Source organism: Eulemur rufifrons, chromosome 25, assembly GCF_041146395.1.
Source record: "Eulemur rufifrons isolate Redbay chromosome 25, OSU_ERuf_1, whole genome shotgun sequence".
In the NCBI taxonomy this organism is placed as follows: domain Eukaryota; kingdom Metazoa; phylum Chordata; class Mammalia; order Primates; family Lemuridae; genus Eulemur; species Eulemur rufifrons.
In genome coordinates this window covers 5,826,853-5,852,397 of record NC_091007.1, presented here as the reverse complement: position 1 = coordinate 5,852,397, position 25,545 = coordinate 5,826,853, and the positions used below count along the sequence as shown (strand labels likewise).

At 41.1% G+C, this 25,545-nt stretch overlaps 1 protein-coding gene across 5 annotated transcripts in view; it reads left to right on the top strand.

Moving 5' to 3' along the window:
* Nucleotides 1-25,545, top strand: part of NRP1 (neuropilin 1) — a 133,828-nt gene that overhangs the window by 34,328 nt on the left and 73,955 nt on the right. For all 5 annotated transcript variants that reach the window (XM_069459002.1, XM_069459001.1, XM_069459003.1 and 2 more), the window contains exons 3-4: nt 18,476-18,657; nt 24,223-24,450. In XM_069459002.1, the coding sequence (XP_069315103.1) occupies nt 18,476-18,657; nt 24,223-24,450 (410 nt within the window). The remainder of the gene's footprint in view (nt 1-18,475; nt 18,658-24,222; nt 24,451-25,545) is intronic.

Sequence of the window (25,545 nt, the reverse complement as noted above, 5' to 3'; positions counted from 1 at the left end):
AGGGGTCAGAGAAGATGCCCTCCAAACTCCCTCTTGTAATTCTTGTTCATGATATTTTTCCTTGTTTCTAGCACAATGAAATTAATTGTATGTGATTGAATTCATGAAAAGAAAGTCATCATCACCATTCTACAGACGTAATAGTCCAAACAGGTTGTAAAATTCTAAGGAAGCACCCTGTTTTCTATTCTCCTCTGTACTGGATGCCAAGATATGTACGAAAGGCATTAAAGTTTGCTGGGCCATAAACATTCCAGGGAAGGAAAAGCCTGGAAAAAGTCCCTGTCCAGATTATTATATTAAAATTAATACTTTATAAATGTTTCTCACCTCACCTGAAAAAATAGGGAACCTAAGAATTCTGGGGTAAAATAGATGACGTAATTTTTGTATACCTGCATGTGTGCATTTAAATAAATTGAAAGAAGCAAGAAGTGGTCTCAAGCTGAAACAAGACAGATCAGAACTCTGTCTTCTAACGTTTTGGGGGGGTTGTGGAATACAGGAATGAGTTACTAGGGAGGCTGTAGAATGTCTTTCTTTGGTGGGTTTTAAAAACAGAACAGACACAGATCTGCTCATCTGCCCGAACTGGATTAGGTTGTACAGTGAACTCTTAAGGACCCTCAAGCCCTGCAATATTAAATGCTCAGATGCTTCTCTCTTGCCTGTCGGGTTTCAGTGTCAAAGTCAGCATAGCGGCACATGCACAGAAAACCTACTTTCCTCTCTACTTCTATTTGGAGTTAAACATGAACCAAGCCCATCAGAACCCCTGCAAATGTATATTTTTTGGAGTGAAGATTTTAAACATCACTTTGTTTAGTGTTCAAAATATGCTAGAAAGATCAGACAGCCCAATTGTGTTCTTCAAGAAACACCAGCAAAGAAGTACATTAGCAGAGAAGATTTGCCTTCTTAACTGATAACAGAAGACCTAGGTCTCTTGATGTTAAAACGAACTCTGTGATCTTGGGCAACTCCACCTCTCTGGGTCTCCGTTTCCATATTTGAAAACAAGGACACAGAACCAGACAATGGTCAAGTTTATTCCCTGGTCTGTGATTCTTCTAAATATTCCCTCATTGAATTGATTCTCTGCTTCCAGGAAACACTTTGTAATCTGGGTTTTTGTTTTTTTTTTTTTTTAAATGTTTATTACAGAGGAGTTTGTAGTCTCTTTGCATTTACTTCTAGAATTCATGCCAACATTATCTCTACCGAAAATTGTATATTTGCACCCACTTATCTGCTCCTGCAGATTTCATACCACAGTCTGGATTTCCACAACACACTTCTGTTTGGCATCGTGCTATGGTTGCCGTTGCTCGTAGTCGTCTGGAAAAGTCTTGTCTCCAAATTACAGTGGCTTTCTTTCTCTTGCCCTGAAGCAACAAATGATGGGGAGAAATATGTGTTTGTTTCTGTTTTTCAGAGGCAGAGCTGCTTCAAGCATAAAATTCTTAGCCCAGTAGTTGAATCCAAATTCAATGAGTCACAAAGTAAATGCGAACCATAGGCTGCATATTACGGGGAGTTAAATTAATTTTTTAGAACCAGATTGTATTAGTTAAACCTGGGATCCTAATTTGTGCTGACAAAAAATGTCAAATTAGCCTACCAAGGTGCCTGAGACTTACTGCCCAGATAATAGCTGACAATTTGAACTTGGTAGTTTTATGGATTGGTTTGTATCTAAAAAGCAGACAGCTTTTAAAGCCCTGAATAAAGGTTGCTTTCTGTGGACACCTATGGCGTGACTATTTATAAAAGTACCCAATCATTTTTCCCCTCCTTTAAAAGTGCTAGTGGCCAACTAAGGCTTGGTATTTAATCCATAACCCGCTATGCACTGCACCCTACAGGGGTAAAGAACACACAGAGCCAGAAGAAAGAGATCAAGAAAGCATTAAAAATGTCAGGCCCCAAGACCATGTTTAAATTATTAGGTGAGATGCCGTCTTGCATTTAACAATGGCCTCGGCACACCTTGAGGCCCAACTTCCTCTCTCCTTGGATGTTTTGACTGGTTATTGCAGTCTGTTCTGAAATTGAATTTCAGTTTGTTTCAATAGCATTTTCCAGTAAATAGGAGTGACTCTGGTATCTCGTTTGTGCATCTTGATGTAATAATCAGAGGTAATTGAAGCGTGCACGAGCCGCAGAGACTTATGACATGTTTTTAAACAAGTATTGACTGATATGAAACTAATTTAACAAAAACTGGAAATCGGACTCCTCTGAGAAGCCGTGCACAGAATACAGGGTCTATCGCAATTGTACCGAGTTTGACTTTGAAAATGGCGTGTTCAGGTTTCCTTACCTTTCCTGAAGGAGTTTAGGTGCAAGTTACTGACAGGCGAGGTTGTGACCCAATGCGTAGAGCTAATCATCTGACGACTGGAATTAATCATTTGTCAGTCCTGTGGTTTGGATTAACCAGGGTCGGTCATCCCCTTGTGCCTTGGTGGCCCCTTCAGATAAGACAACCTCCTGGTAACAGAGGCAAACAAAATGAATTTCAAATGACAGCATTTTGTGTAAACGAGTGCAGGTTTGGAAACTTTTTTATTTGGGGAATTAATCTTCCTTAGATAAGATGGTAATCTTTTGTATTTATGCTCAGCTATACACAAACAGATGTACATATAGACATATCCCATGCAGGCGTTATATACATCCCCTGCTTGGGCAAAGTATTGGCCAGACTTACATTCCGTTTTAATGGAAGTTGGATACTAAAAAGGAGAAATGAAAGAACAAAACCTATAATTTGCATCTCTAAGCTGCACGAGAGACAAAGATTACTAGAGCAGGGCTACTATTCTCCTTAGCCTCTGGATCTAAAGGGAGGTGAAAAGCATTTGTAGATAAGAATTTGAAATTCAAATGAGGGCACAAGAAGTCAGTCTAAAATGTTGCCCTCTACAGATACTGACCTTAAGTGGAAATGGTGGTGGATTTTGATTTTTTGTGCACTAAAGAAAAGAGAACGAATTATATGTAGTGTACCCAGAAGATTAGTGATAAAAGTGAAGCATAGGAAATCTTGTGATGCTTGTCACCTAATTGAAGGAAGCAGAGGAGACTGAGAATGGAAAGAGAGAACAAAGCAGGAAGAATAATTAACAGCTTCATTAGGCAAAACTTACCACTTATGTGTTTCTCTAACACACACTGGTTGTCAGTTGGATTGAGATTTTAGGGGGAGCAAATTTCTTTAAAAGATAATGAATTGCAGCTCACCAAGGTACAATTTGAAACGTGTAAATGTCACCCTTATCCATAACACCTCCAGGGATTGGCAGAAAAGTTGAGATCTAAACATTCTATTTTCTAAATAGAAATCTTGAAGGCGTGGACCTCGTTAGAGGTATCATCCCACCTGTGGAAAGTGAACCAGATAGGCTCGATGTAAACATCTAGGGATTTATAGACGTAATACTTATTACCACTAATAGGCGTTAGGTAACTAAATCCCAGAACGTCTAGGTGAGACTATGCCCCTAAGTATTTGGTGTGCTCTTCTGAAGAGATGTTGTTGTCATTACGGCTATTTTAATAAGGTTTAATGTAATTGGAACAAAAGCAACACACCCCAAGCCTTGCATTTTCCCTAAAGTGATTTATGTCATTAGCAGAAAAAATTTCTGAAGGTATTAAGGGGTTCTCTTCCATAACTATTTACTAAACAGTTTAGAAGATTCAGTTTAAATGTTGTTAAAAGGATGAATATAAAAATAGCTTCCCTACCTGGGTTGTGTGATACTTGTTCCAGTTTTTCTCATAGATTCATTTTCTCAACAAGTACAAACTTATTCCCAGAGAAACAGTACTGTTTTTGATTGTCAGAAAAATTCAAGGTAAATAGAGAAATGCATTTCCTTCCCCTAAGAAGTATATATTTTATCAGGGAAATAAATAAGGTATGGCAACAGCCCCCCAAAATGGTCCTAGTGCAACATTTGGCAAACTTTAATTACTTGGCTGATACTGTGTAACTAAGGGTTTCACAAATTCAAGTGGAGGGACACTTACAGGTGACTGAGTATGAGAAAAGCTTCACAAAATAAATGAACCTTGAGTTGGACTTTGAAAGAAGAGGATTTGAATCAGCAGAAATGAGAAAAGAGAAATTTCTAGGAAAGAGATGCCAAAAAAATTCTGTGCAGTTATCTTTGGAAGAGGGACATCAGAACAGTTGCCTTTGTCCTTGGGAAGAACTAGTACTGTCCCAAGGGTGGTAACTGGGCAGGGACTAGCCAAGGGATGGCACTTTCTGTTTGAGTTCTGCTTTAATACGAAAACCCTGCAGCTACAGACCTGGGACATACAGTGGACCTCCAGATAGCTCTTTCTAATTTCTTTTGTACTCTGCCATTTATCTACAGGGATCCATATTTTTATCTTCTTACTGTTTTTAAGATCATCACCAAAGCTCATTTCAACCAGATTTAAATACCATTTTTTACAAAGTGTGGGTTAAAGTAGGAAGGAAACGCGCTGTGTTGTTTGCAGCCGGGGAAAGCGTGGGCTCACGCTCTCCCTTGCAACAGCTCTCAAGTTGTGAATGGGCAACACGTGCTCGAGAGACCATGGCAGACATGCTGCTATGGAAATGTTCTCAAATTATCTTCAACTGGCACCATTTCTGTTTCTTTTCTTTCTTTTTTTTTTTTAAAGAGACAGGGTCTCACTCTGTCACCCAGGCTGGAGGACAGTGGTGCGATCATAGCTCACTGCAGCCTCCAACTCCTGAGCTCAAATGATCCTCGTACCTCAGTCTCCCGAATAGGTGGGACTACAGGTTACAGGTGTGTGCCACCATGCCCAGCTAAGTTTTTTTTTTTTTTTTTCTTTTTTTTGTAGAGATGAGGTCTTGCTATGTTGCCCAGGTTGGTCTTGAACTCCTGGCCTCAAGCGATCCTCCCACCTCGGCCTCCCAAAGTGCTGGGATTACAGGCGTGAGCCACCACCCCTGGCCCGATTTCTTTTACCTTCTCCACAGCACTCAAGCTATTGATTTACTTCCTAGCCAGCGGCAGTGAGGTCCAGACTCAAGGATGTGGAGTCAGGTCTGTCTATATCATTCTTTCCATTCCAGACCCCTCTGTGGGACTGTGGGTGAAAAATTCAGGAGTTAATTGAGTCGATTCCTGAGTCAATTCAGTAAGGAATTGCTTGTGAAAGCAGTGGTTTCACAAAATCGACCAGCTGTCTGGGCGGTGATGGGAACACAGCTGCAGGAAAGATGTTCTGAAGTGTAACAGGACACTACCTGTTCATTCTCTTTTTCCAAGCCTATAAAATAACAAGCATGAAAGCTCTTTCAGCTTTTCAGAAAAAGAGTGCTACATAAATATAAGCTATGACTACTTCTTTTGCTGAAAATTATATATATCACCCACGCTAAGAATACTTTCCTCCTTAATTGCAAGGCATAATGGGAGTGGAAATCAAAGCTGCTGCTAATAGTCTTTTACCATTTGTATAAAGAATTTCCATGGACGAGATCAATATTATTACTGTTCAAACATTTGCACAGCCTGTGTTTAACATGCCTGTCACACATTAAGGAGAAAAAGTATATTGGAAGATGTTGGATTTAAAGAAGAAAAAGTAGAAAAACATCAAGTTAAAGTTATTATTTTTAGTGACTGCCAAATTCACCATTACTTCTGCTTCAGTAGTATTTGAACTGCTAACCTGTGTTTCTGAGTGTATATTCGTCAGCAAATAATTAGGGAGGAATTTCTTAGTAATTGATATAAAGTCCATTTGACTTCTAAATTTACAGGAGCCTATTTTAAGGTTAAAAAAATTATGACGGTTATGCGTGTGTTTAATTAGTGAAAATGGGTATTGTGCCTATGTTTGGGAAGGAGGATTATTACAATCTGAGTCATTAAGAAAAGTATTCTGAATCAATGACATTTTTACAGTGCAGCAATAATCTTACTATATTACACCCACACAAAAATGTTAAATGGACGATAGGATTTGGCACGAAATTATGTAGTAGCACGAGGAGAGAGAGAAAATTCAGCATAGAAATCAAGCAGTGACAAAAAATAGGCATTTTCTCTGTCCAGAATTTGGAGTTCTTGGCTGGCATGCCTAGTTTGTAAAAGAAAAATCAGCAGAATACGTTAAATGCTTTCTGTGGCATCAGAAAGCCAGCTCTCAAAATAGATGTGGAAAATGCTTGTGTTAAATTGTCACCCAGGCATTTCTTTGGTCCCCTGGCTCCTGGGCCCATCTATGGGAGACCTACATCGGTCCCCTGCCTTATGCCCCAAACCTCTCTCCATTTCCTGGATCTCCAAAGAGTAATGGGGGTGTCTTCATTGCCATGACAAGACCCTACTTCTAGATTGGCTCATCTGAAATCAACAAGAAGGGCAGAGGCTAGGGGATGCGGGAATGGAAGGAGAAGGAAGGCATGGAAGGGTTTAGAAGGCAGAGTGGAATAGGAGTCTAGCCATCCATGCTTCCCTCTGCGGCACAGATACTGCTCCAGGTTCCCAACACACGTTACAGAGCCTTGAAATACTGACCCACTTTTCCAAGTGCCTGCCAGCCCTGTCTTGCTAAAACAATGATAGCTCAAAACCTTCGCGCAGTTAGAGAAGTGGTTTCTTTGCTTATCTGCCTTTTTTTTTTTAAAGATATTAGCCTAATAAAAATGAATTCTTTAAATTTTTCTCTTCTCACAATACCATAAAACTTAGAGACTTACCAAAGGGAAATAAACTTTAGGGGCAGATAACTGCAGGGCTGTCAATGTGGAAAGAGGAATTAAATGTGGTCTTAGCATCAGTGGGTGGGAGCTACGTTACATACTAAAGAAACATTTGCTGAGGGGACAGATCCAAGGCAAAGTAAGGAAGATTTGGAATCATCACCAGGACGTCAAAGATGGAATGAGCTTTCTGTCTGGACTTGGGGCATTTCCCCTTCCTGTAGGTTTCCCAGCAAGGCTGATCAATCCCATGGTAGGAATCTCAAATTAGAAGTAGATTTTGATCATTGCAATAGACCCTTTTCATCATCTCCTAAAAAATCAGATGGAATGGTTTGTCTTTCATGAGAATACAGTGAAAAGTTCTGGTTCTTCTATTAACTAGATTTGAAATATTGTTCCAGTCCCCTAAGTATTCTGGGCTTCAGTTTACTCGTTTATAAAATGCAATATTGGACTATTATCTCTTCCCACTGTAAAATACTGCTGAGTTCTGTTCACGGTGGTCACCTTAACTCTAAGTAGTAGAACCAGGCATGCTTGATTCCTGCCCTCAGAGAGACAAACTAGACTCACCCACGCTAAGTGCACGTGTCAGCCTCGGTTGAGTTCATTTTACCAAGTATAGGCACAGTTTTAGGTATCAGCATCGTACCTGTTTAGCCAGAAACAGTTGCTAAAACGATTTTTCAAAGCACAGATTCAAATCAAATCCCTAACATTTAAGGTGGAATAGGAGAAGGAAGTAGGTTGCCAAATTTTTATCTCTGTCTTCTCAAATTTATGTCATCATCTACAAAGTTGATTCCCTCCCTGAATTTTTTATTGCTCTGATCTGTGTTAGTGCAAAGTAAGTGACTTTTCAAAATAGCACATAGGCAGTACTTTATGACGGCACTAATTCCATAGGTATTATGTAATAAAAGGGTCTTGTGATCAATGAGATTGGACCGTGTTAGGTTAAATCAAGTTAAGTCAAGGTTTCATCACTGTGGGACTTCTCAGAGCCCTTAACATGCTGATAGAAATTGCAAATATTCATAAAAAGAACATTATATGAAGCGTTTCCTAGATGATTTGGGGGGGAAAAAAACAAACCACGTTTTTCCCTTGAAGCATTTCATAAGCCTAATACTAAGGGGAACATGTTTTAAGAAACCTAGTTCTATACTATTTCTACTTCCTACTGGAAAAAAAGGGTGAAGGCAACAAATTAGAAAGTGATGAAAACAATAATAATATGATCTAGGTAATTTACCATAGCCAGAGGGAAAAAAGCAATCAGAATTAATGAAATATCTGAAATATGGGGTATTTTTTAAAGTAATATAACAATTTCAAGAGCCTGCAATATTTTTAATAAGTTTCCACAGTAAGGATTCCCAGTGGAAACCGTAAATTTGTAAGTAAGCACTTAACTTGCCCCCAAATAATTCAGGAGCTAAAATGCTGAGAAGCTGGCTTTGTTCCTATCTTTTCCTGTGACTTTATCTACACTATCAATTCTCCTAATAAACTCTTCTTCATAAAGTACAGCCAACTCTAGCCCTCTCCATTAAAAGTGTTCAAAGAAATTAAGCGGCTTCGATATAATGAAAAGGTAAATCATTTTATATATTCTGGTTTTTAGTAAAAAAAAAAAAAAAAAAGAAAAGAAAAGAAAATTACCTTCCGTTATGGAATAATTAGTCAAAGCAAAGAAAGTAAAGCACAAGATTCTCTTTGCCTACCTGCCTTGTTTTTACAGCTGAGTGTTTAATATCATCGGGGGGAACTTTTTATGCCTTTCTCTAGCTTACACTGGGCTTAGGAGAAGAGTTTGTTTGAAAATGCTCACTTGATGGTACATTTTATTTTAGTGAACTTGGCCATGTTCTTTTTTCTTTTTCCCCCCACCCCTATTAAGCTTGCCGTAAAGATACCTGGGGATTGAGGAGCATTTTAGGTGGTAGGATGGGAGTTATATATTCTCATGGTTGAGTTAAATCCATGTTCAGACCACAGCTTTTCGGCAAGCTGCCCCTTGATGTGGGCATCTGGTTAAACTTAGCTGACATGCTCTGAGGCTACCAGCAATGTTTATGGCCACTGCCTTCCTCCCTTCTAAACACACAATTACTCCTTAAGGTCCGTATAAATCATGAGGTTACCTAGGTCATTAAATCCCTCTCTTTTCTCTATGATCTTGTTCCTAATACAGACAGAGTTAAAGTCTTGCTGTATACCAATTAATGAGTCTGTAAGGCAAGTCAATGAAAAGAAAAAAACAATCACATAAACTCCTGGTTAGACAATAACCAATGATTCTCTGAATATTTTGTTTTCAACTGGTTTGCCTGTTGTCATATAGAAAAAAAAGTCCTTGTTGACATTTGAAGTATTTTATGTCCACTGATGAAGTTCTCATTGTATAAATGATCCACTGTGTTATGAATTGATTTGAGGCGTCTAGAGAATCTTTGGCAGGATAGTTAGACTGCTAGTAGCTCAGTCCTCTGCAGCTGATACACCCACCTTCTGACTTACTAGAATTTCAAATAATGAAAAAGGACAGATGCTGTAAGTGTGAATGTATCAGACTCTCAAGACCATTTACAGCAGTATGTGGCGTTCAGTAAACACTGGAGATTAAAGAAAAGGAAGGTTCCTCTATGACATGATCTATTTTTCTTATGTATATTTCATTCTAGCATCATAAATGCATTAGGCTCATATTGAAAAGACTCCTGTTTCTTGGTTGTAGTTAGCTTAGTGGTTTGTACTTTAAATGGGAAGGGTCTACCGGACAGAATAGCACGATTTTGACTCGGATCACTGCCCACTCCCCATCCTAAAATTCAGTTCAGCCTTTCTTTTACTGCTGTTGTCACTAAGAAACATCTCATCTGTGCCTGTAGACCTATTTTCCTTCAGCATTTTTTGCTTTCCATTTTTTCAGGAAAGATGAGCTGGTCATTTCAGGGTAAGGGACTTCCTTACTCCTGAATGAATAATCTTAACTAACTCCTTGATGCCAAAAACATTCTACGGTAATTACTGGAGAGGGAAAAAAGTCAAACTTTAAAAAAAAACAAGTATTTGCCAACTTTAGTTCCTGCAGCTCTGATTAGCAAACTACCTAGATCCCCACTGAATAATGACTAATTAATCAGGAGGATTATTTTAAATCTTAAAATTAGCATATTAGGTCCTATAGTGTAAGACAGAATTATGGCTTTATTTCTTTTTTCCAAAGAATGGAAAGGAAAACTTGAGGATCACGATTGTGATGCTGCAAGGCAGAGTCACTGCCTTTCCTGAACTGGAAATTGCACGAGAGTAAGGGGGCTTTTGAGCAAATTCAGCCCTGCACACTAATAGCACTAATCCAACTGCAGACCACTGAACCAGTCGGGTACATCAATGGAAACACTTGACAGATTTCATGATCTAAAAAAACAAAAACAAAACAACATACCATGGTATACATAAATTGCCTTCTTTAACTCCATTACTGACCATGGCTTTACTTGATTGATTTTTGGAATTAGTACTAGGGCAAGACCTACCGTCACTCCAAATAGTATTTTTCAGACTATCCGGTTATGGGCATATTCTAAGAGTCATCTTCTAACTGATTGATTCCCCTGGGAGATAACCATAGCTAAATTTCCTGGACTGCACAAACTATAGCCTGTTTTGAACTAGGTGTATACATTTTGGAAAAGAAAGCTCTGCTCTGTGCAGTTTTCTGTGTATAAGTCTCTTTCCTTCTCTCCATATCCCAGCCTCACTTGGAGGGAAATGATCAAGCTCCTACAAAGGTCATTGGATATATTATTTCATTTAATCTTCCCACGATTCTGCAAGTTAATCATCATTTTGTCCATTTTTACAAACGAGCCATTGATACTCACAGAAGTTAGTTGAGTGACCTGCCTAGGGTCACTCAACTAGTCAGTGGCAGAGTGTGAGGACACCACTTTGTGGTGTGTCAAAGATGGTGGCCCCTGGTGATGAAGGAGACTCCTTTGAACCCAGTTCTTATGGCCTCAAAACTCTCTCTTCTAAACCATGGTAAAAAAAAAAAAAAAAAAAAAAAAGATTTGGTTAACTTAAAAAAAGAAATGTTTCACTTTGGAAGGCTGAGAGGAGAGGAGCAGAGAGAATATTCCTTATAGAAGAAAAAAAACTTAAAGATACAAGGATTTAAAGTCAATAAGGACCAGGTAATCCCAGCACTTTGGGAGGCCAAGGTGGGAGGATCGCTTAAGCCCAGGAGTTTGAGACCAGCCTGGGCAGCACAGTGAGAACCAGTCTCTACAAAAAAATAGAAAAATTAGCCCGGGGTTGGGGGGTGGTGGGTGGGATGGCAACGTGCCTGTAGTCCCAACTACTCAAGAGGCTGAGGTGGCAGGATTGCTTGAGCCCAGGAGTTTGAGGCTGCAGTGAGCTACGATGACAGTACTGCACTCCAGCCTGGGCAACAGAGTGAGACCCTGTCTCAAAATAAATAAAGCCAATAAGAAGGAAGTAAATGTGTCCAAAATGCCTCCTCTGTCGCTTCTTGATAGCTTCATTTGCTGTATAAACCCATCTTGAGACAATCCATTAAAAGTGATTCTTATATATTTTCTTTTTCCTGGAGAACAGTGGAAAGTTGGCAAGAGGTAAAAATATTCTCTTGAATAGGGAGGTGAACAAGTTGTAAACGATGTTAATATCTTCCAGATGGCACAGTTTTACTTGGGAATTTAATTTATTGCAATTAAAGGCATGTGAATTTTCTATAAATACTGAACTTTGCAAGTCTGACACTAGAAGACTCCATCACTTCTTGGGCAGGGTTGTTTTAAGGGAGGCCATTCCTTCCCTTCCACTCAAAATGCATCTTTGGGTTTTGTAATCTGAGCCAAATCAGAGAAATATTTTCTCATGTGAAGGGTTGTTTTTTAATCATCCTTGCCAATAAATCTTAATTATGAAGTGAAATTCCTCAGAAACAAGAAATTTCGATTCCAAATATTTTCCATGAAAATTAGATATTGTTGACCATTGTTTTTACCCCACACGTCTTGAAATCTTTCATATTTTTATTTCTGAATTAGCTATGATCACTTTTCGGTCGCTAGACATGTGTGTTGGACAATCTTGGAATTTCTGGTTTTGCTTCGATCAGGAGAGCCTGCCTCAGTCCATAATCCTGTTTGCCTTCCCAGCGTGAGCAAAGCCTGCAGGCTCAGGGCTCCCAAACCCCCAGCCAGTGTGGCGTGAGCCCATTGAAACGGCCTCTTGCATCGCTGGGTTCCTAATCCTGTGCGTGACCTCACCCTGGACATGCTCCTCTCGGCTCTGTCACAGCATCCATGGGCGATGACCCTTCCTGCCTTCAGTTCCTACTGCAGCTTTCAATAACCACATGCTCTACGAGAGCGTGGTCTGTGGGATGAGCAGAATTCCAAGAGGGTCCCCGAGATCCGCAGCCCCTGGTGTGCACACACCTTCTCCCCGTTATTCAATCACTCATCTAGGTGCTCCTGCAAGGGGATCAGATTTAATGAAGGGGCCAGATCAGTGGACCCCAAGAAAGGGACATTATCCCGGGTGAGCATGATTTCATCAGATGAACCATTAAAAGAGACTGAGGTTTTGCAGAACGTGTTGAAGCCTGAGAAGAATTCCACGTGAGGGAGACTCTCTGAAGGTGGAGCCACACAGCACAGAACGCAGGTGGCGCCGGGGGTCCGAGAGCGCCCCCAGCTGGCAGCCAGCCAGGAGACCGATCTGCAGCCCTGCAGCCCAGAACCTGAATTGTGCCGGCGGCGTGAGCTTCCAAGAGGATCCCGGGCTCCGGGTGCAACACCTCAATTTCTGCCCTGCGATTGCTACCCTGAGCAGGGGATCCAGCCATGCTGCGCTGCACTTCTGATCTTTAGAACTGTGTGTTGTTTTGAGGCACTAAGTTTCTGATACTTTGTTACTCTACAATAGGAAACTAATGGTCTGTTACCTGCTAGACATTTGTTGCCTCAATTTCTCTCCTTCCAAGCTGGCCTTGACCAGCCATGATCCATTGCAGGTCATAGCCCCAGCCTTTGCAGAGGTTTCCTGGAGAAAGGTCTAGGGATGTCCGGGGAGTGCCCTCGGGCTCAGGTAGGAACCTGCTCTGAATCTGGGGCCCTGCAGCATTGGGGATGGTCACAGGGGCTGCCCTTGCCCCTTAGTCACAGGGGAGCAGATGGGCCCACCTGGCCGGGCCCCACCTTCCCCGGGCTACCTGTGTTCAAGCCCAGGGTGCTGGCGCTAGGAGAAAAACAGAATTACAGTTGCCATTTGGCACCCTCCAGAGCCAGCCATACTTCATCTCCGTCACCCAGGCCGGGCTTGGGTTCCAGTCATATAGTCCCCGAACATCCCCCCAAGCAGCACGACCAGGACAGCTCCTGCAGGAAGCCCAGTCCATGTGACTTGCTTGGGACCAAGAGCTCTCTCTGTGTCGGTCTCTGTCACACACACATGCACACATACCTTTGTCCACACCAAGGTGTCTGTTTATGTAGCTCTGAGAACACGGTTAAGAAAAATCAATGAGGCGTTAGTTAATGTGGCAATTTTCTGGCAACAATAACCAACTGAAAAAAATGAGTCACCAGTTAATGACTAATACCTACTTCCCCACCCCCAAAATGTATGAAAGGGAGTAAGAAGAGCATGCTTTGGTATCAAGTTTGCCCAAGAATCAGCAATATTAAGAGGATACAAATTACTTCCTGTATCTTTTGCACGATGCTTCTCCAGCTCTGGGCTCCTTCTGGGATGATACCACCTGCCGACTGCCTTCCTGGGATCCCTGTAACGACGACATTGGGTGATACCCGTGAGAGCACTAGGTAGCATGGCAGTGACTGCACAATGTCAAGGACTATCGCCAGCCTTTCAGAAAGTAGGAGGTCAAATCCGATTCATTTTAACTGTCTGGTAGTAAGAAAAAAAATCACACAGAGTCTCATTGATCCAGTGGTTTAAAAAAAAAAAAAACCAAAAAGGCAATCTTTGATTTGCTTCTAAGATAGTGTTTTCTGACGAAGAAATATAAAATTGTTAATGAGCCAAACAGGTATTGATTTGCTACTTTGTTTATAGGTAGGTAGTCCTTTTCAAAGTAACTTTTATCTGATTATAAAGGAACACTTGTCAGTTGTAAGAATTTTGAAAAATACAGAAATGAATAAGAAACATAATCTCTCTATCCAGAGATAACCATTTAACAGCTTGGCTTATTTCCTTCCAGTTTTTACTCTGCATATAAATAAGAATTGAGAATACAGGCTTTTATATTCTGATGTTTCACTTATTATATCCTAAGCATTTTCCCTGTTATAAAAAAACAACTTTGGTCGAATATGCTTTTTAATGGCTGACTAATATTCCATGATATGAATGTACATAAGTACCTGACATTATTCCAAATTATTTTGTTAGAATAGATTATCAAAATATACTTTTACTAAATAAGAGGCTATGACCATTGTAAGACTTTTCGTACATCTTGATTAGAACGTTGCAAGCAAGCCTGACCCGTTAGTGGATGGATCTCATGCAAAATCCCTCAGCAATACAGGTGCAGACTACGTAACGGGATGCTTAGACGGCAGCGTGGCAATCGTTTACAGGTTGTTTGGTTGGGGTAGCTTTTAATTCCTTGTGCAAAATAAACCAAAGAGCCACCAAAACACATTTCTGCAGGTGAAAATTATGTTAGCCAACATTATTTCTCACTCTGGTTTATGATGTCGGGTATCATATTTCTCCATTATTAACGTACGTCTGCTCGTGGGGGTAGATCCTCTTGGATGGAGATTAAAAAGACACCACCACCTAAACCCCCCCTTCCTACTAATGTGAGAATGTCCAGAAGCCTTAGGGGGCTGGTACAGTAGCTCAGCATATCCGACAACACCCTGTAGAGGATTAGCTTTCTTTCCATTAATGGGCTCCACCGTGGAGAGTCAGGGGTCATTTGTACTAGCAAGAGAAAACCCGACTTAAGGAAAGTGTGCTATTTGTCTATTCAGCACCACATACCTATAAAGCCTTGGAAACCGCTCTTTAGTGACTGAATACATTTCTCATTTTTCCCATCACTTTTCCCCCTGCTTGGCCATTTTCCTACAACCATAATTCAAACTTTGCAAAAGAAGAAAAAAAAAAATCTCTGGGTAATCCTTTCAAGGATTCGTAGAAGGAAATCTTTATTCTTTTATCACCCTTGTGGGAAACCTAACTTGTGACTATTACTAGGATTCAAAATGTTTTCACCACCCACACCTACCTGGGTAGGGTGAGCGCTGGGGAATATGTAAGCAAAAAGGCTTTTAGCGTGAGGAGCTTGGATTCTAAAGCCAGGGACACCCGTGAAAAGAGCCACCTGGTGTGTTACACCTCGGAATTGAAACGGGGGGAAAATACCTTTTAATTACAGAAGGGTTAGGTGGAGATCTTGGCGTTCCTTTCCAGCAAATGTGCACGCTTTTACCATTGTTAGAACAGAATGGGAAAGAAGATACAAGAAAAAAGTGGGAAGGTGCCTAAAAAAAGAGAAGTTGGCTGTCTTCTGCATATTTTGAAAATCTACATTACGTTGACATTCCCATGATTATAAGTGAGGAGGGACCTTCTTCGCTGAGACCATGTCTGCAGTGTGAGCAGAGAGGAAGAGGCCCAGCTTCTAGACCTCTGCATGGAAGGGTGGTGCCCTTTGGACCCAAATACAGCCTCCTTGTCACCCGGAACATTCTTTTTCCAGAGCAGAGACCTGAACATGCGGTGTGGAGTCGTCAACTTTTTCCGCCCCTCCTCTAGCTTTTACGAATTAGATTCCTGGGATGCAACTCCCAGTTCTCATCCAGTAGCTGGAGCGCGGCGAATGAATGAGTCAAACAGGTGCCTTCATTTTCACCTTTGCAGGGCTCTGCTGTCACGACTGGGGATCTTGACGTTCCTAAGCGATGCGGTGTTTGCCACACGGGCAGCAGTAACAGAGCAATGTGCAGCCGGCTGGGGGATCGAAATTTGCAAACTCAGTATCCTGGGCCTCGGGCCAATGCAGGCTGGGTGCGTTGCAGTGGTGACACATTTAGACTCTAGGGAGCGACGCTGGCACACCAGCTGCATTCCTGGCACCACGCTTGCCAGTGTGAAACGTATCGCGTGGAGCTGGTATCAACTCCAGAGGGAGAGGCAAGCTGCTTCCTTAACTTCTTTGGCAATCCCCCCCCCCTTTGCAACTTGTGCGCGATACACCCTCCTGAATATTTACAAGGACTTCTATTTGTGATACTCTTTGGGGCCCTGTTGGATGGTACTTTGAAGGGAAGTGCTAAAATGATAGCAGCATTCCAGTTTACAAATGTAACTATAGTATTCCGGAATAATTCACTTTCCTAAAATGGGCACTTAACTATGCAATGACTTATCTATGGCTGGGAAGGGATTCTAATCTCCCCTCCCCCCAACACGCACGTACACACACACACACACACACACACGCACTCTCTCTCTCTCTCTCTCTCTCTCTTACAATTTTAAAAATAGCTTTTACTTTTGCCAAGAGAGGAGCCTAGTATTTACTATCGGAGGATATGTGAATTAAAACACTAGCTGCTTTCCCTGTTGCAGCTCACCGGCACGCCCTTAGCTGAGTTCTCTACCACCTGGGAGAACCAGGTCCTCAACAGAAATGCACTTCGTTCTTCCCAATGCCTCGCCCACCTCTCTTATTTGTGCCTGGAAGGCAACGTGCACTAGAATTTGGCCACTTAGTATTCAGACCATGTCAAGGTGCAAGTAAAAAGCCTATATTGCAGAGCTGGGTCCACAGTCACCAGGCCAAACACAGTCAACGGTTCAAATCACAGTGAAATTATAAGAAAGCAAGGGCAAAACACGCAGACCTGCCCTGTCAGTGAAGCAGGGGAGATAAAAGGAATTACTCCCTAAATGCCAACTTGGAAGGCTTTCATGAATACAGAGATGGCGTTCTTTCCAGCTGCCTCTAGTTGGCTGTAAAAGCTAGTTAGGATTTTGAACATAATGCTTTCTTCCTCCTCCTCCTCCTCCTCCTCCTTTGTCTTCTTTTAGCATGCAAAGCATCTCCCAAAGGATTGAGAAATGAACAATTCCTCTGTGTATTTCCATAATTTTGCAAAGGGACAGCGATGTTAGGAGGCCAAGTGATTACCACTGGAAGCATCAGACATGGCAGAGGAAATACAGTTAATACAATAATTCACATATGTTAATGCTTAGCTCCATCAATGTCAGCTTTATTTTCTTCTTGATATACACAAAGCTGGCACACAATTTTAACTGATGAGGTAATGTCATTTTTAATTTAGAGAGCCTTAAGCTGTCCGCTTTAACTCGTGATATCATCTCTGCAGTTGTCTCCTGAGACTTTCTGTAAACATAAGTCATGTGTCCCAGGCAGTGGGAGATGGGATTGTTAAAGATGACATTGGTCATCGGGAAGATTTCCCCCACTTTGATCTCTTTTAAATTGCCAGATACGGTTTCTGTGACTGTCATATTTTGGCCATTCCTGAAATTAATATATCCCAGGACTTTTGAACCAAGTTAAATGCAGGAATAAAAATAGGATTTTGAAATGAACAGATTGTAATGTTTTCATGTCATTTCTGGAAGAAAAATGGAAGGCAAATCAGATTCCCTGGCTCCTTGGTGACCTGGTAAATTAAAACAGAGCAAAGAGCAAGATGCTAAAAAATATACGACACCAATGAAACAAAAACCTTCCTATTTTCCTGCGGGGACACTAGTGTATTGGAGACGGTTTTCTACATTTTAAAGATAAATTAGGCCCAACCGTATCTGTCATCTCAGTGTAATCTTTTGAGTAATATTTTATTGTCACCTCCTTTATGATTTGTCTCCCTAACGTGTCATTATTAGACCTGAAATGTTTTTTAATCCCATCGCTTTGGCGATTTCAAGTGTGTCTGTCGTATTTCTTTTTCAAACAGCAATATTCCTTTAAAGACTCAGGCTGGTAGGTATAAACAAAGTTACTTTCCATTTTTAAATAAACTCTTTTTCTTTGGAGAAGTTAATGCTCTATGATCTAAATGTTGTTTTGGGGAAGATAATCTGTGTTTTAACCATCAGATGTGGATACTGAGAGAGTTTTTCCTAAGAAGTCTGGAGTTTGGCAGAATTGAGTTCAATCGTAAAGAATCTGTTTATTATTCTGTGGCCATATGTTTAGAGGGTCGCTCAAGAAATCAAAGTATTGTTCATGGCGAACTCCAGCCAAGGAGACATTTTGAATTCATAAAGGAACTTCACAGTTTGAAAAGAATGCATAGCATTATGTATTGACACCCCACCACCATAGACAAAGGAACACAATTTAATAATAGAGGATTGTGCTCATGAGATTTTTCTTTTTCTTGTTAATTGGTTACTTTAACTGACATTGTCTGCAAGTATAATGGATACCATTATTCTTAATAGTTCTGTGTTGCCAGATGATGTATACAGACTTGATGTAGTCCATTTTAATTATTTCATTTTGCTAGATGTTTTTTTCCTCCGTGTGATGCAGTGGTGAATGCAGATAGCAACTTTTTTTTTTTTTTTTTCCTGACAGTCTATGCTGGATAATGCTGGATTCTAAATTATGGAAATGACAAGGACATTTCTTGCTAATGTTTTCTTCCATGTTGTGTGTGCTAGGTATGACTACGTGGAGGTCATCGATGGAAGAAATGAAAACGGACGCTTGTGGGGAAAGTTCTGTGGCAAGATCGCGCCTTCTCCTGTGGTGTCTTCGGGGCCATTTCTTTTTATCAGATTTGTCTCTGACTATGAAACGCATGGTGCGGGATTTTCCATACGTTACGAAATTTTCAAGAGAGGTGAGTAACTAAATATTCATTGAACATTGTTTGACTTCCTGAAAGACAAAGTGGAAAGAAAGACCAGGGTACTGCTTTTATCCTTTCCTTAAAAAATCATATATTTGCATTAGAAAAATGTTGGGAAATACTTGAAATAAAAGAAAATTATCCCTTGTATGGAGGAAATATGTTTAAAATTGAAAAAAAAAAAAAGCATTTCAGGAGTCACAATTACATCATTCTCATATGTTGACCAGTGTTTAGAAGGAATATAATCTATGAAACTCTTTTAAGGCATTTATTCTTATTTTTCTTCTTTAAAAATAAGTTTGATCTACTCTTGAGGTTTGGTTTCTTTTGTTACAAATGCATTAGTGTCTCTTACCTTAAAGCTATGGACGTCCCCTTTATTTTACTGCAAAACAAAGCTGGTAGTTCCCAGGAAAAACAAAGTGGTCCACCAGCCTGGTGGTTTCTGTAGCTATTAGGGGACGAAGAGGTTTTCTGTTAACAGGAGGATGATTGGGTAAAGAACATCTTAGAAGAAACAAAAACGTAGTGTTTTCAATGGCATTCTCCTTAGGAATAAAATATCAGTTATCCCCTCTAATATAAGCATTTACTAATCTTCTGTCATAGTGGTACAAGTGGGATGTGATAGACCCTAACAATTTGTAGGCTCTGGAGGGATTAAACACACCCATCAGTCAATAAATAAACACTGTGACTTTATCTGGATGTCACTGTTTTTAACAACAGCCTGTAGATTTCCTTTTTATGTGTAAAATCCAACCTTCCTGTTGTTTACATTTTTAAGTTGGTTTTAATGTGTGGGAGACCAATCCGGGAACACAGGCTCAAGAGAAAGAACTTGTTTTAATAGGAAAAAATCTAGCCACAACCAATTTCAAAAGGCTAAGGTCTTCTAGGTCAAGGACAACTGAGGATAATGAAAAAGAGAGTCATTAGGAGTTTCTGGAAACATTGGCACGACTTCTTTAAATTTTAAAGCTATCTGGCTCTGCCCCCAGATAAATTGGGATAGATGGAGAGAACTTTCTTTGGAAGTTTAAGCACATACACACTTAGAACACCTTTAGTATAAATAATAGTATGCACATGACATCAGTATAAGCAGATGATTATATATGCACATATTTTGTGTTGAAAGCTGTTTGACTTGTGTAAATCATATTCTACATGTATGTATATGTACACACACACACACACACATGCACCTGTACCTGTGTTTGCTTATGGTCACATGGCACTATCAAAGATGAAAGATGTCGGAAAGGGGCCAAAGAATAGCCTTTGGTTTTCAGTGTTTCTCAAAGATCTGAAGATGGTTGAAAGAGAAAAGAGAGAGATCCGTCACTAAGTGTCGGATGTAAGTGTCATCAGGGATCCTCAATCTTCCTTCCAAATGAACTCAGCTCTCTACGTTCCTGTTAGTCTCAGATGTGCCTCAGCTTCCCCATCCTGCCCTGCTGGTCCTTGAAATTTGAAGCCACCTTTTGTTCTTTCCCTTCTTGACCCCCTACACCCAAGACGGCGTCTAGTCTGGTGCTTTTGAATTTTCATCTAAAGATCTCAAAGAGTCTCCGCTGCCTTTCCACGTCCACTGCCATTCTAGCCAAAGAGGCCTAAGTGGTGGTCCTCCCCGTGCGACTTTACCCGATGCAGCTTCCCAAACAGGCACGAAACCGCCGTCCTCGAAGCGCCTACAGTGGGTCTCCATCCCTGCCTGGTCCCGTTCCAGGCTGGGCATCCACTGCCCCTGTGCCTGTCCTGCTTCAGCGCTCACGGACCCACAGCCCGGCTTCCTGCTTTGGGATGGGGCATTGGATGGGGTCCGCTGGACCTGACCATGAACTTTAATTCTGCCACTGCCTGTCTGTGTCAGTGCTCAGGGCCTCGGTTTCCTCATCTGAAAACATGGAGGAGCGGACCTGCCGCAGGCTTGTTGTGAAAATCAGTTGTGAAATGAAAGCCTGGAAAAAATACAGCCAGTGCCTGCCACTGAAGATGAGTTCAGTAAACAATAGCTGTTACAGTGACTATGGGTAGCGCTGGTGACTTCAAAATTCACAGCCCCTGATCTCTTCCGGTAGATTCCTCACGTCCTCAGAAACCTGTTCTTCTCAGGAAGCTGTTCCTAATTAATCTGCTTCCCCCCCCCCCCATACACATATCTAAGTTGTCCTGTGTGTGTGTGTGTGTGTGTGTGTGTGCACATATACATACTACATACAGTGGGTGGAATGTATGTGTGTATAAACATCCCGTGTACACACACACACACATCCCACTTACCAGTATGTTTCTCCTCAATATTTTCAAATGTCTTCATATGTGCAGGTTTCATGGTCCCACTAGATTGGTACCACCTGAAAAATGCAAAGAATGCATCTTTTTTTTTTTTGCCCTCACTGTATATACTACACTTTATATATATACACATATAGGTCATGAATATTTTTTCCTCCAAAGCCATTTAATACAGAGTTCATGAACCTCTGTTCTTTTGGAAACACAGCAAGTCTTTCAGGGTGCAGCAATTTCAGGTTTCCTCAAAACACATGAATTATACTAATCACAGTTTAATGCAACCAGGAAATTAATCTTTCACCTGTTGACCGTGAGGTTTGGGGGCATTAGATTACAGCCCTAGGAGAGACTTAGGCCGTTTCTGAGTCCCCGGGGCCGCATTGCTGCAGGGCCATCTCTGTCTGGAGTCAGCAAGGCCAGGCCCCACCTCTTCCCGTTCTTCCCGGAGCCATCCTGGACCACCCTCGTTCTCTCCCCAGGAACCCCCGTTTCCCTTATACCTGACTCTTCCCAGATGCTAAAATCTTGGGCCACCAGCCCTATAATTATTCCCGAAGTTTTCTGTGGGTCCCGGTGCAGGGGGAGGGGTGTCATTTCAAGTAGGATTGGTCACTTGATATGTTATGTGATTAAGAGTCTGCGTATTTAATAATAATTCCAAAGAGAGAGTCTTGACTATTATCCATTCTTATTGTCATTAGCAACTACATGTGATATTCTTATAGCTACAAAAGTTACCCCTGATCTCACTATTAATAATAATGTGTGAACCCTGGGGTTCATGTTCTCCCAAGGCTGTGTGAGCATCACTCACTCCTAGGTGCCCAGGGCTGCTGGTGCTCACTCCTGGTCATTATTTGTACTCACAATGGAAGTCCTTAACCCATTTCTGCCATCGTCCTTTTTGGAGGACGTGCTTTTCAATTGTGGAGAACTTAAGCAACAGCGAATAAGGAAAATATTAAAACAAAATTTGATGCATGATGGAGAAAATACAAAATGACAGAATCTTTAAGTTAGAAGGGATTTGAATTTCCCAATCCTAAAGCCCAACTCCTATTAGTTAGTTCTGCACAGAATTTGAGAACCAGAAGGGTTGAGAGGCCACCAGAGGCTACACGGCAGGTTAGTGGCAAAGGCAGGACCGGGACTCAGATGTCCTGGTACTCAACCCAGTTCTCTTCCATGACCCTGTGGAATTCCCCATGTTTTGTCAAAATACATTAGAAAGCTGGGGTAGCTTCATGACATGGCAAGCGCACAGCGAAAGTGCGGAAATTCATTGGGTTTTGAAAGTGTGCCCTTAATGCCTGTCGTTTTTTTTTTTTTTTCCTCCCCTTAAATCTTAATCTCACCTGGACAATTTTACCTTTTATTATTAGTATCTGCGTTAAACCTTGGTGTTTACTTTGCTTTATGAGGACCTAGTCAAAGGATGTCCTTCCCCAGGGAGGGATTTGGAGGTATCTAGGATCACTGTCTCTACATCTTGGAAATAAAATTCTAAAATTCTTGGAAATAAAATACACACACACACACACACACACACACACACATAGACACACACTTGTGAATTAATGACTCAAATCAGTATAGCCATTGTCATCTCAGAAGCCAAAAGAGTAATTTAGAAACAGATTATAAACTATATGGCCCATGTCATAATCTCTTCACCTGGAATTAACCTGGCAAAATGCCACATGTTCATAACTTTTAACCAGAGTCAAATAGGTAAAGCATCTGAGGCCCTCATAGGGAAGGGCGCGAGCCACATTCAAGAAGGTCTGGGAGGTATTTTATACAACCTGCAGACCAGGTTTATTGTGCCTATCTGACGAGTATTCTTCTTCTGCATCTGCAATGCCGTGGATGTCCGATGTGTGCGCAGGGAGAAAACGATTGATTTGTTTCCTCGATGGGCTGCCAGATAGACTGAGCTGGAGGTGCAGCTTACTGACCCGAGTCGCTAAAGATAGAGACCTGCTAGTTAAATTTAATCTGTATCGATGCCTAATCAGTTGCCTCTAGTTCCTCGGCACTTTGGGAGAATATTTAGTGGCGAACAATCTCAACAAACCACCTTATTCAGAGTTGAACCCTTGCATGCCATTACAGGGGGCCTGTTCCTTCTGCCTGCACGTCACCGTGAGAAAATGGTGCAGGAAAAGAATTGTTGAATTGAACATACCCTGAGATTCAAAAGGGTCAGGTCTTCTCTGATTCACAGAGAGCCTTTCATGTAGCTATTTGAAAATCATGGCAGCGGTGGTGGCACTAAGGGCAGAGTTGGTATGCTCATGTCAGTGTAGACAGGCAGTTCGTCAGCTGTGCAGTGAATACCACCCTATTCTGTGCTGGATAAAGTGGATTGAAACTGTGGTCATCCCAACAGGCACAGAGTCAACCTGCACTACACGCATGGCTGCTCTTAACCAATTTAAATGACAAATTGCCATAATCTGTAAAGTCCTGATCACACTGAACAGTTATTACAGTTACACATTATAAATATATACATCACACACACACAGCTATTAACGAGCAGTGGTAGAGTGGCATACTGCATCCGATACTGCGGGGAAGGTTAGGGTGTCAGCATTGATATCGGGTGACTTCGGCATCATGGCCTGTAATCCCATTTTATCGTGCCCTCACTAACAGCCACACTTTAGCGGCACACCTGTGTCAACACCACTCAGAATGAGTCACTCACCCTGGGTACATGTACGAATTACCTTTCACATTTAGTTTGTCAAAGAGGCATAGGTCACATCTGGCAGAGTTACTGAGTCACTGGTGTAGGAATCTGAAACCCAAACTCCCTCCACTGAATTCTCTCCCTCACCTTTGTAAATGTTCTATTTCACCAATAAAGGGCTGTCAGCCTCAAGATTTAAAGATTTAAGCTTGAAGGGGCTATAATTATTTCTCTAGGGCTCTGTCGAGATTTCTGCAGCTTACTCATTCACCGTTCCCACGTGATTTTATATTTGTCATTTTTTTCCCCCTGCAACAGCAGAAGTCTTTAAATTGCTCCACACAAATGGAAAACTAAGGTGAATACAATAAATCTGAACTTGACTTTCCATACCTGTTTCGCTAATAGGAAAAGGCTGACTAATGCATGATTAGGACAGTGATTTTAATGGCGGGCTTTTATTAGAAAGATATTCTGTCTTGGCCCAGGTTATTTTTTGGTGAAGTTGTTTAAGTGGGATTTTCACGTTGCTCCTTTTCCTCTTTTGCTCGTAGGTCCTGAATGTTCCCAGAACTATACAGCATCTAGTGGAGTGATAAAGTCCCCCGGGTTCCCTGAAAAATACCCCAACAGCCTTGAATGCACTTATATTATCTTTGCACCAAAGATGTCAGAGATTATCCTGGAATTTGAAAGCTTTGACCTGGAGCCGGACTCAAATCCTCCGGGAGGGATGTTCTGTCGCTATGACCGGCTAGAAATCTGGGATGGATTCCCCGAAGGTAAGAATGACAGGAAGCACCCCAAAAACGGAAGGACCTGGGGAAGGGCACCAGGATCCTTTTACAAGTGTCATGACACATGCCTCATTTTTAAAAAAAAAAAAAAAAAGTAGCACAAAAGGACAAGGGAAAACAAAGAAAAATGGCAGCTCTCTTTATGTAGAGCAGTGATGAAATATATGAGCTCAAAAGGACCTCAGTAATTATCTAGTCCACTTCCTTCATTTTATAGATAAGGAAGCTGAGGCCATGAAAGATTATGCAAGGCCTTGTAGCTGTTTTGGTGATAGAGTTGGGACCAACACATAGTTTTCTTCACTGAAGTATTTTGCTCATTTTACAGACCTGCCTACTGGTCATTAAATCATAGACTGTCAGAGCATAGGATCTTAAGAAATCAATTAAATCAAACCACTCACTCTGCACAAATGCAGAGACTAAGGACCAGAGAGGTTAAGTACTTGGTAACATTTTAAGGATAAAATATGCATCCTTTACGTTACCAAAAAACTTAAAAATTTGGAAAAGGAATGAGAATGGGCATTCCTAACAGATTCCTGGTATGTGCTTTACAGCATTTTCATCTTTGGCAATTTGCATCACCTCAATGCATCATTCATAGTTATCGTTTCGATCATCTAAATTAATTCGTACATCTAAAAACTATTTCTTGAGCACCTGCCATGTACCAGGCACTGTCCTAGCCACTAGTTAAGTAAAACAATCAAAGATGCTGTCTTGTACGGTTCATATTCTGCCAGAAGGAATTGGATAATAAACAATGCACATTACAAATAAATGAATTATGTGCGTGAAATTTTAGAAGGTGAAAAGTACTATAAAAAAATGAAGGGAAGAACAAGTAAAGCGAGGGTCAAGGAATGAGAAGTTAGAGGAGGGAAGGTGTGGGTTGAAATTTTAAACAGGGTGGTCAAGTTAGTGACATTTGAGCCAAGATTTGGAGGCAGTGGGGGAAGTAGCTGTAGCCGTGCGGACATCTAAATGAGAGTTTTCCATTCAGTCCTTCTGAATTAGAAGGTGGATGGTAAAAATACACACCCAAATTCTAAACAGAGGGAGGTAATATCAAATAAT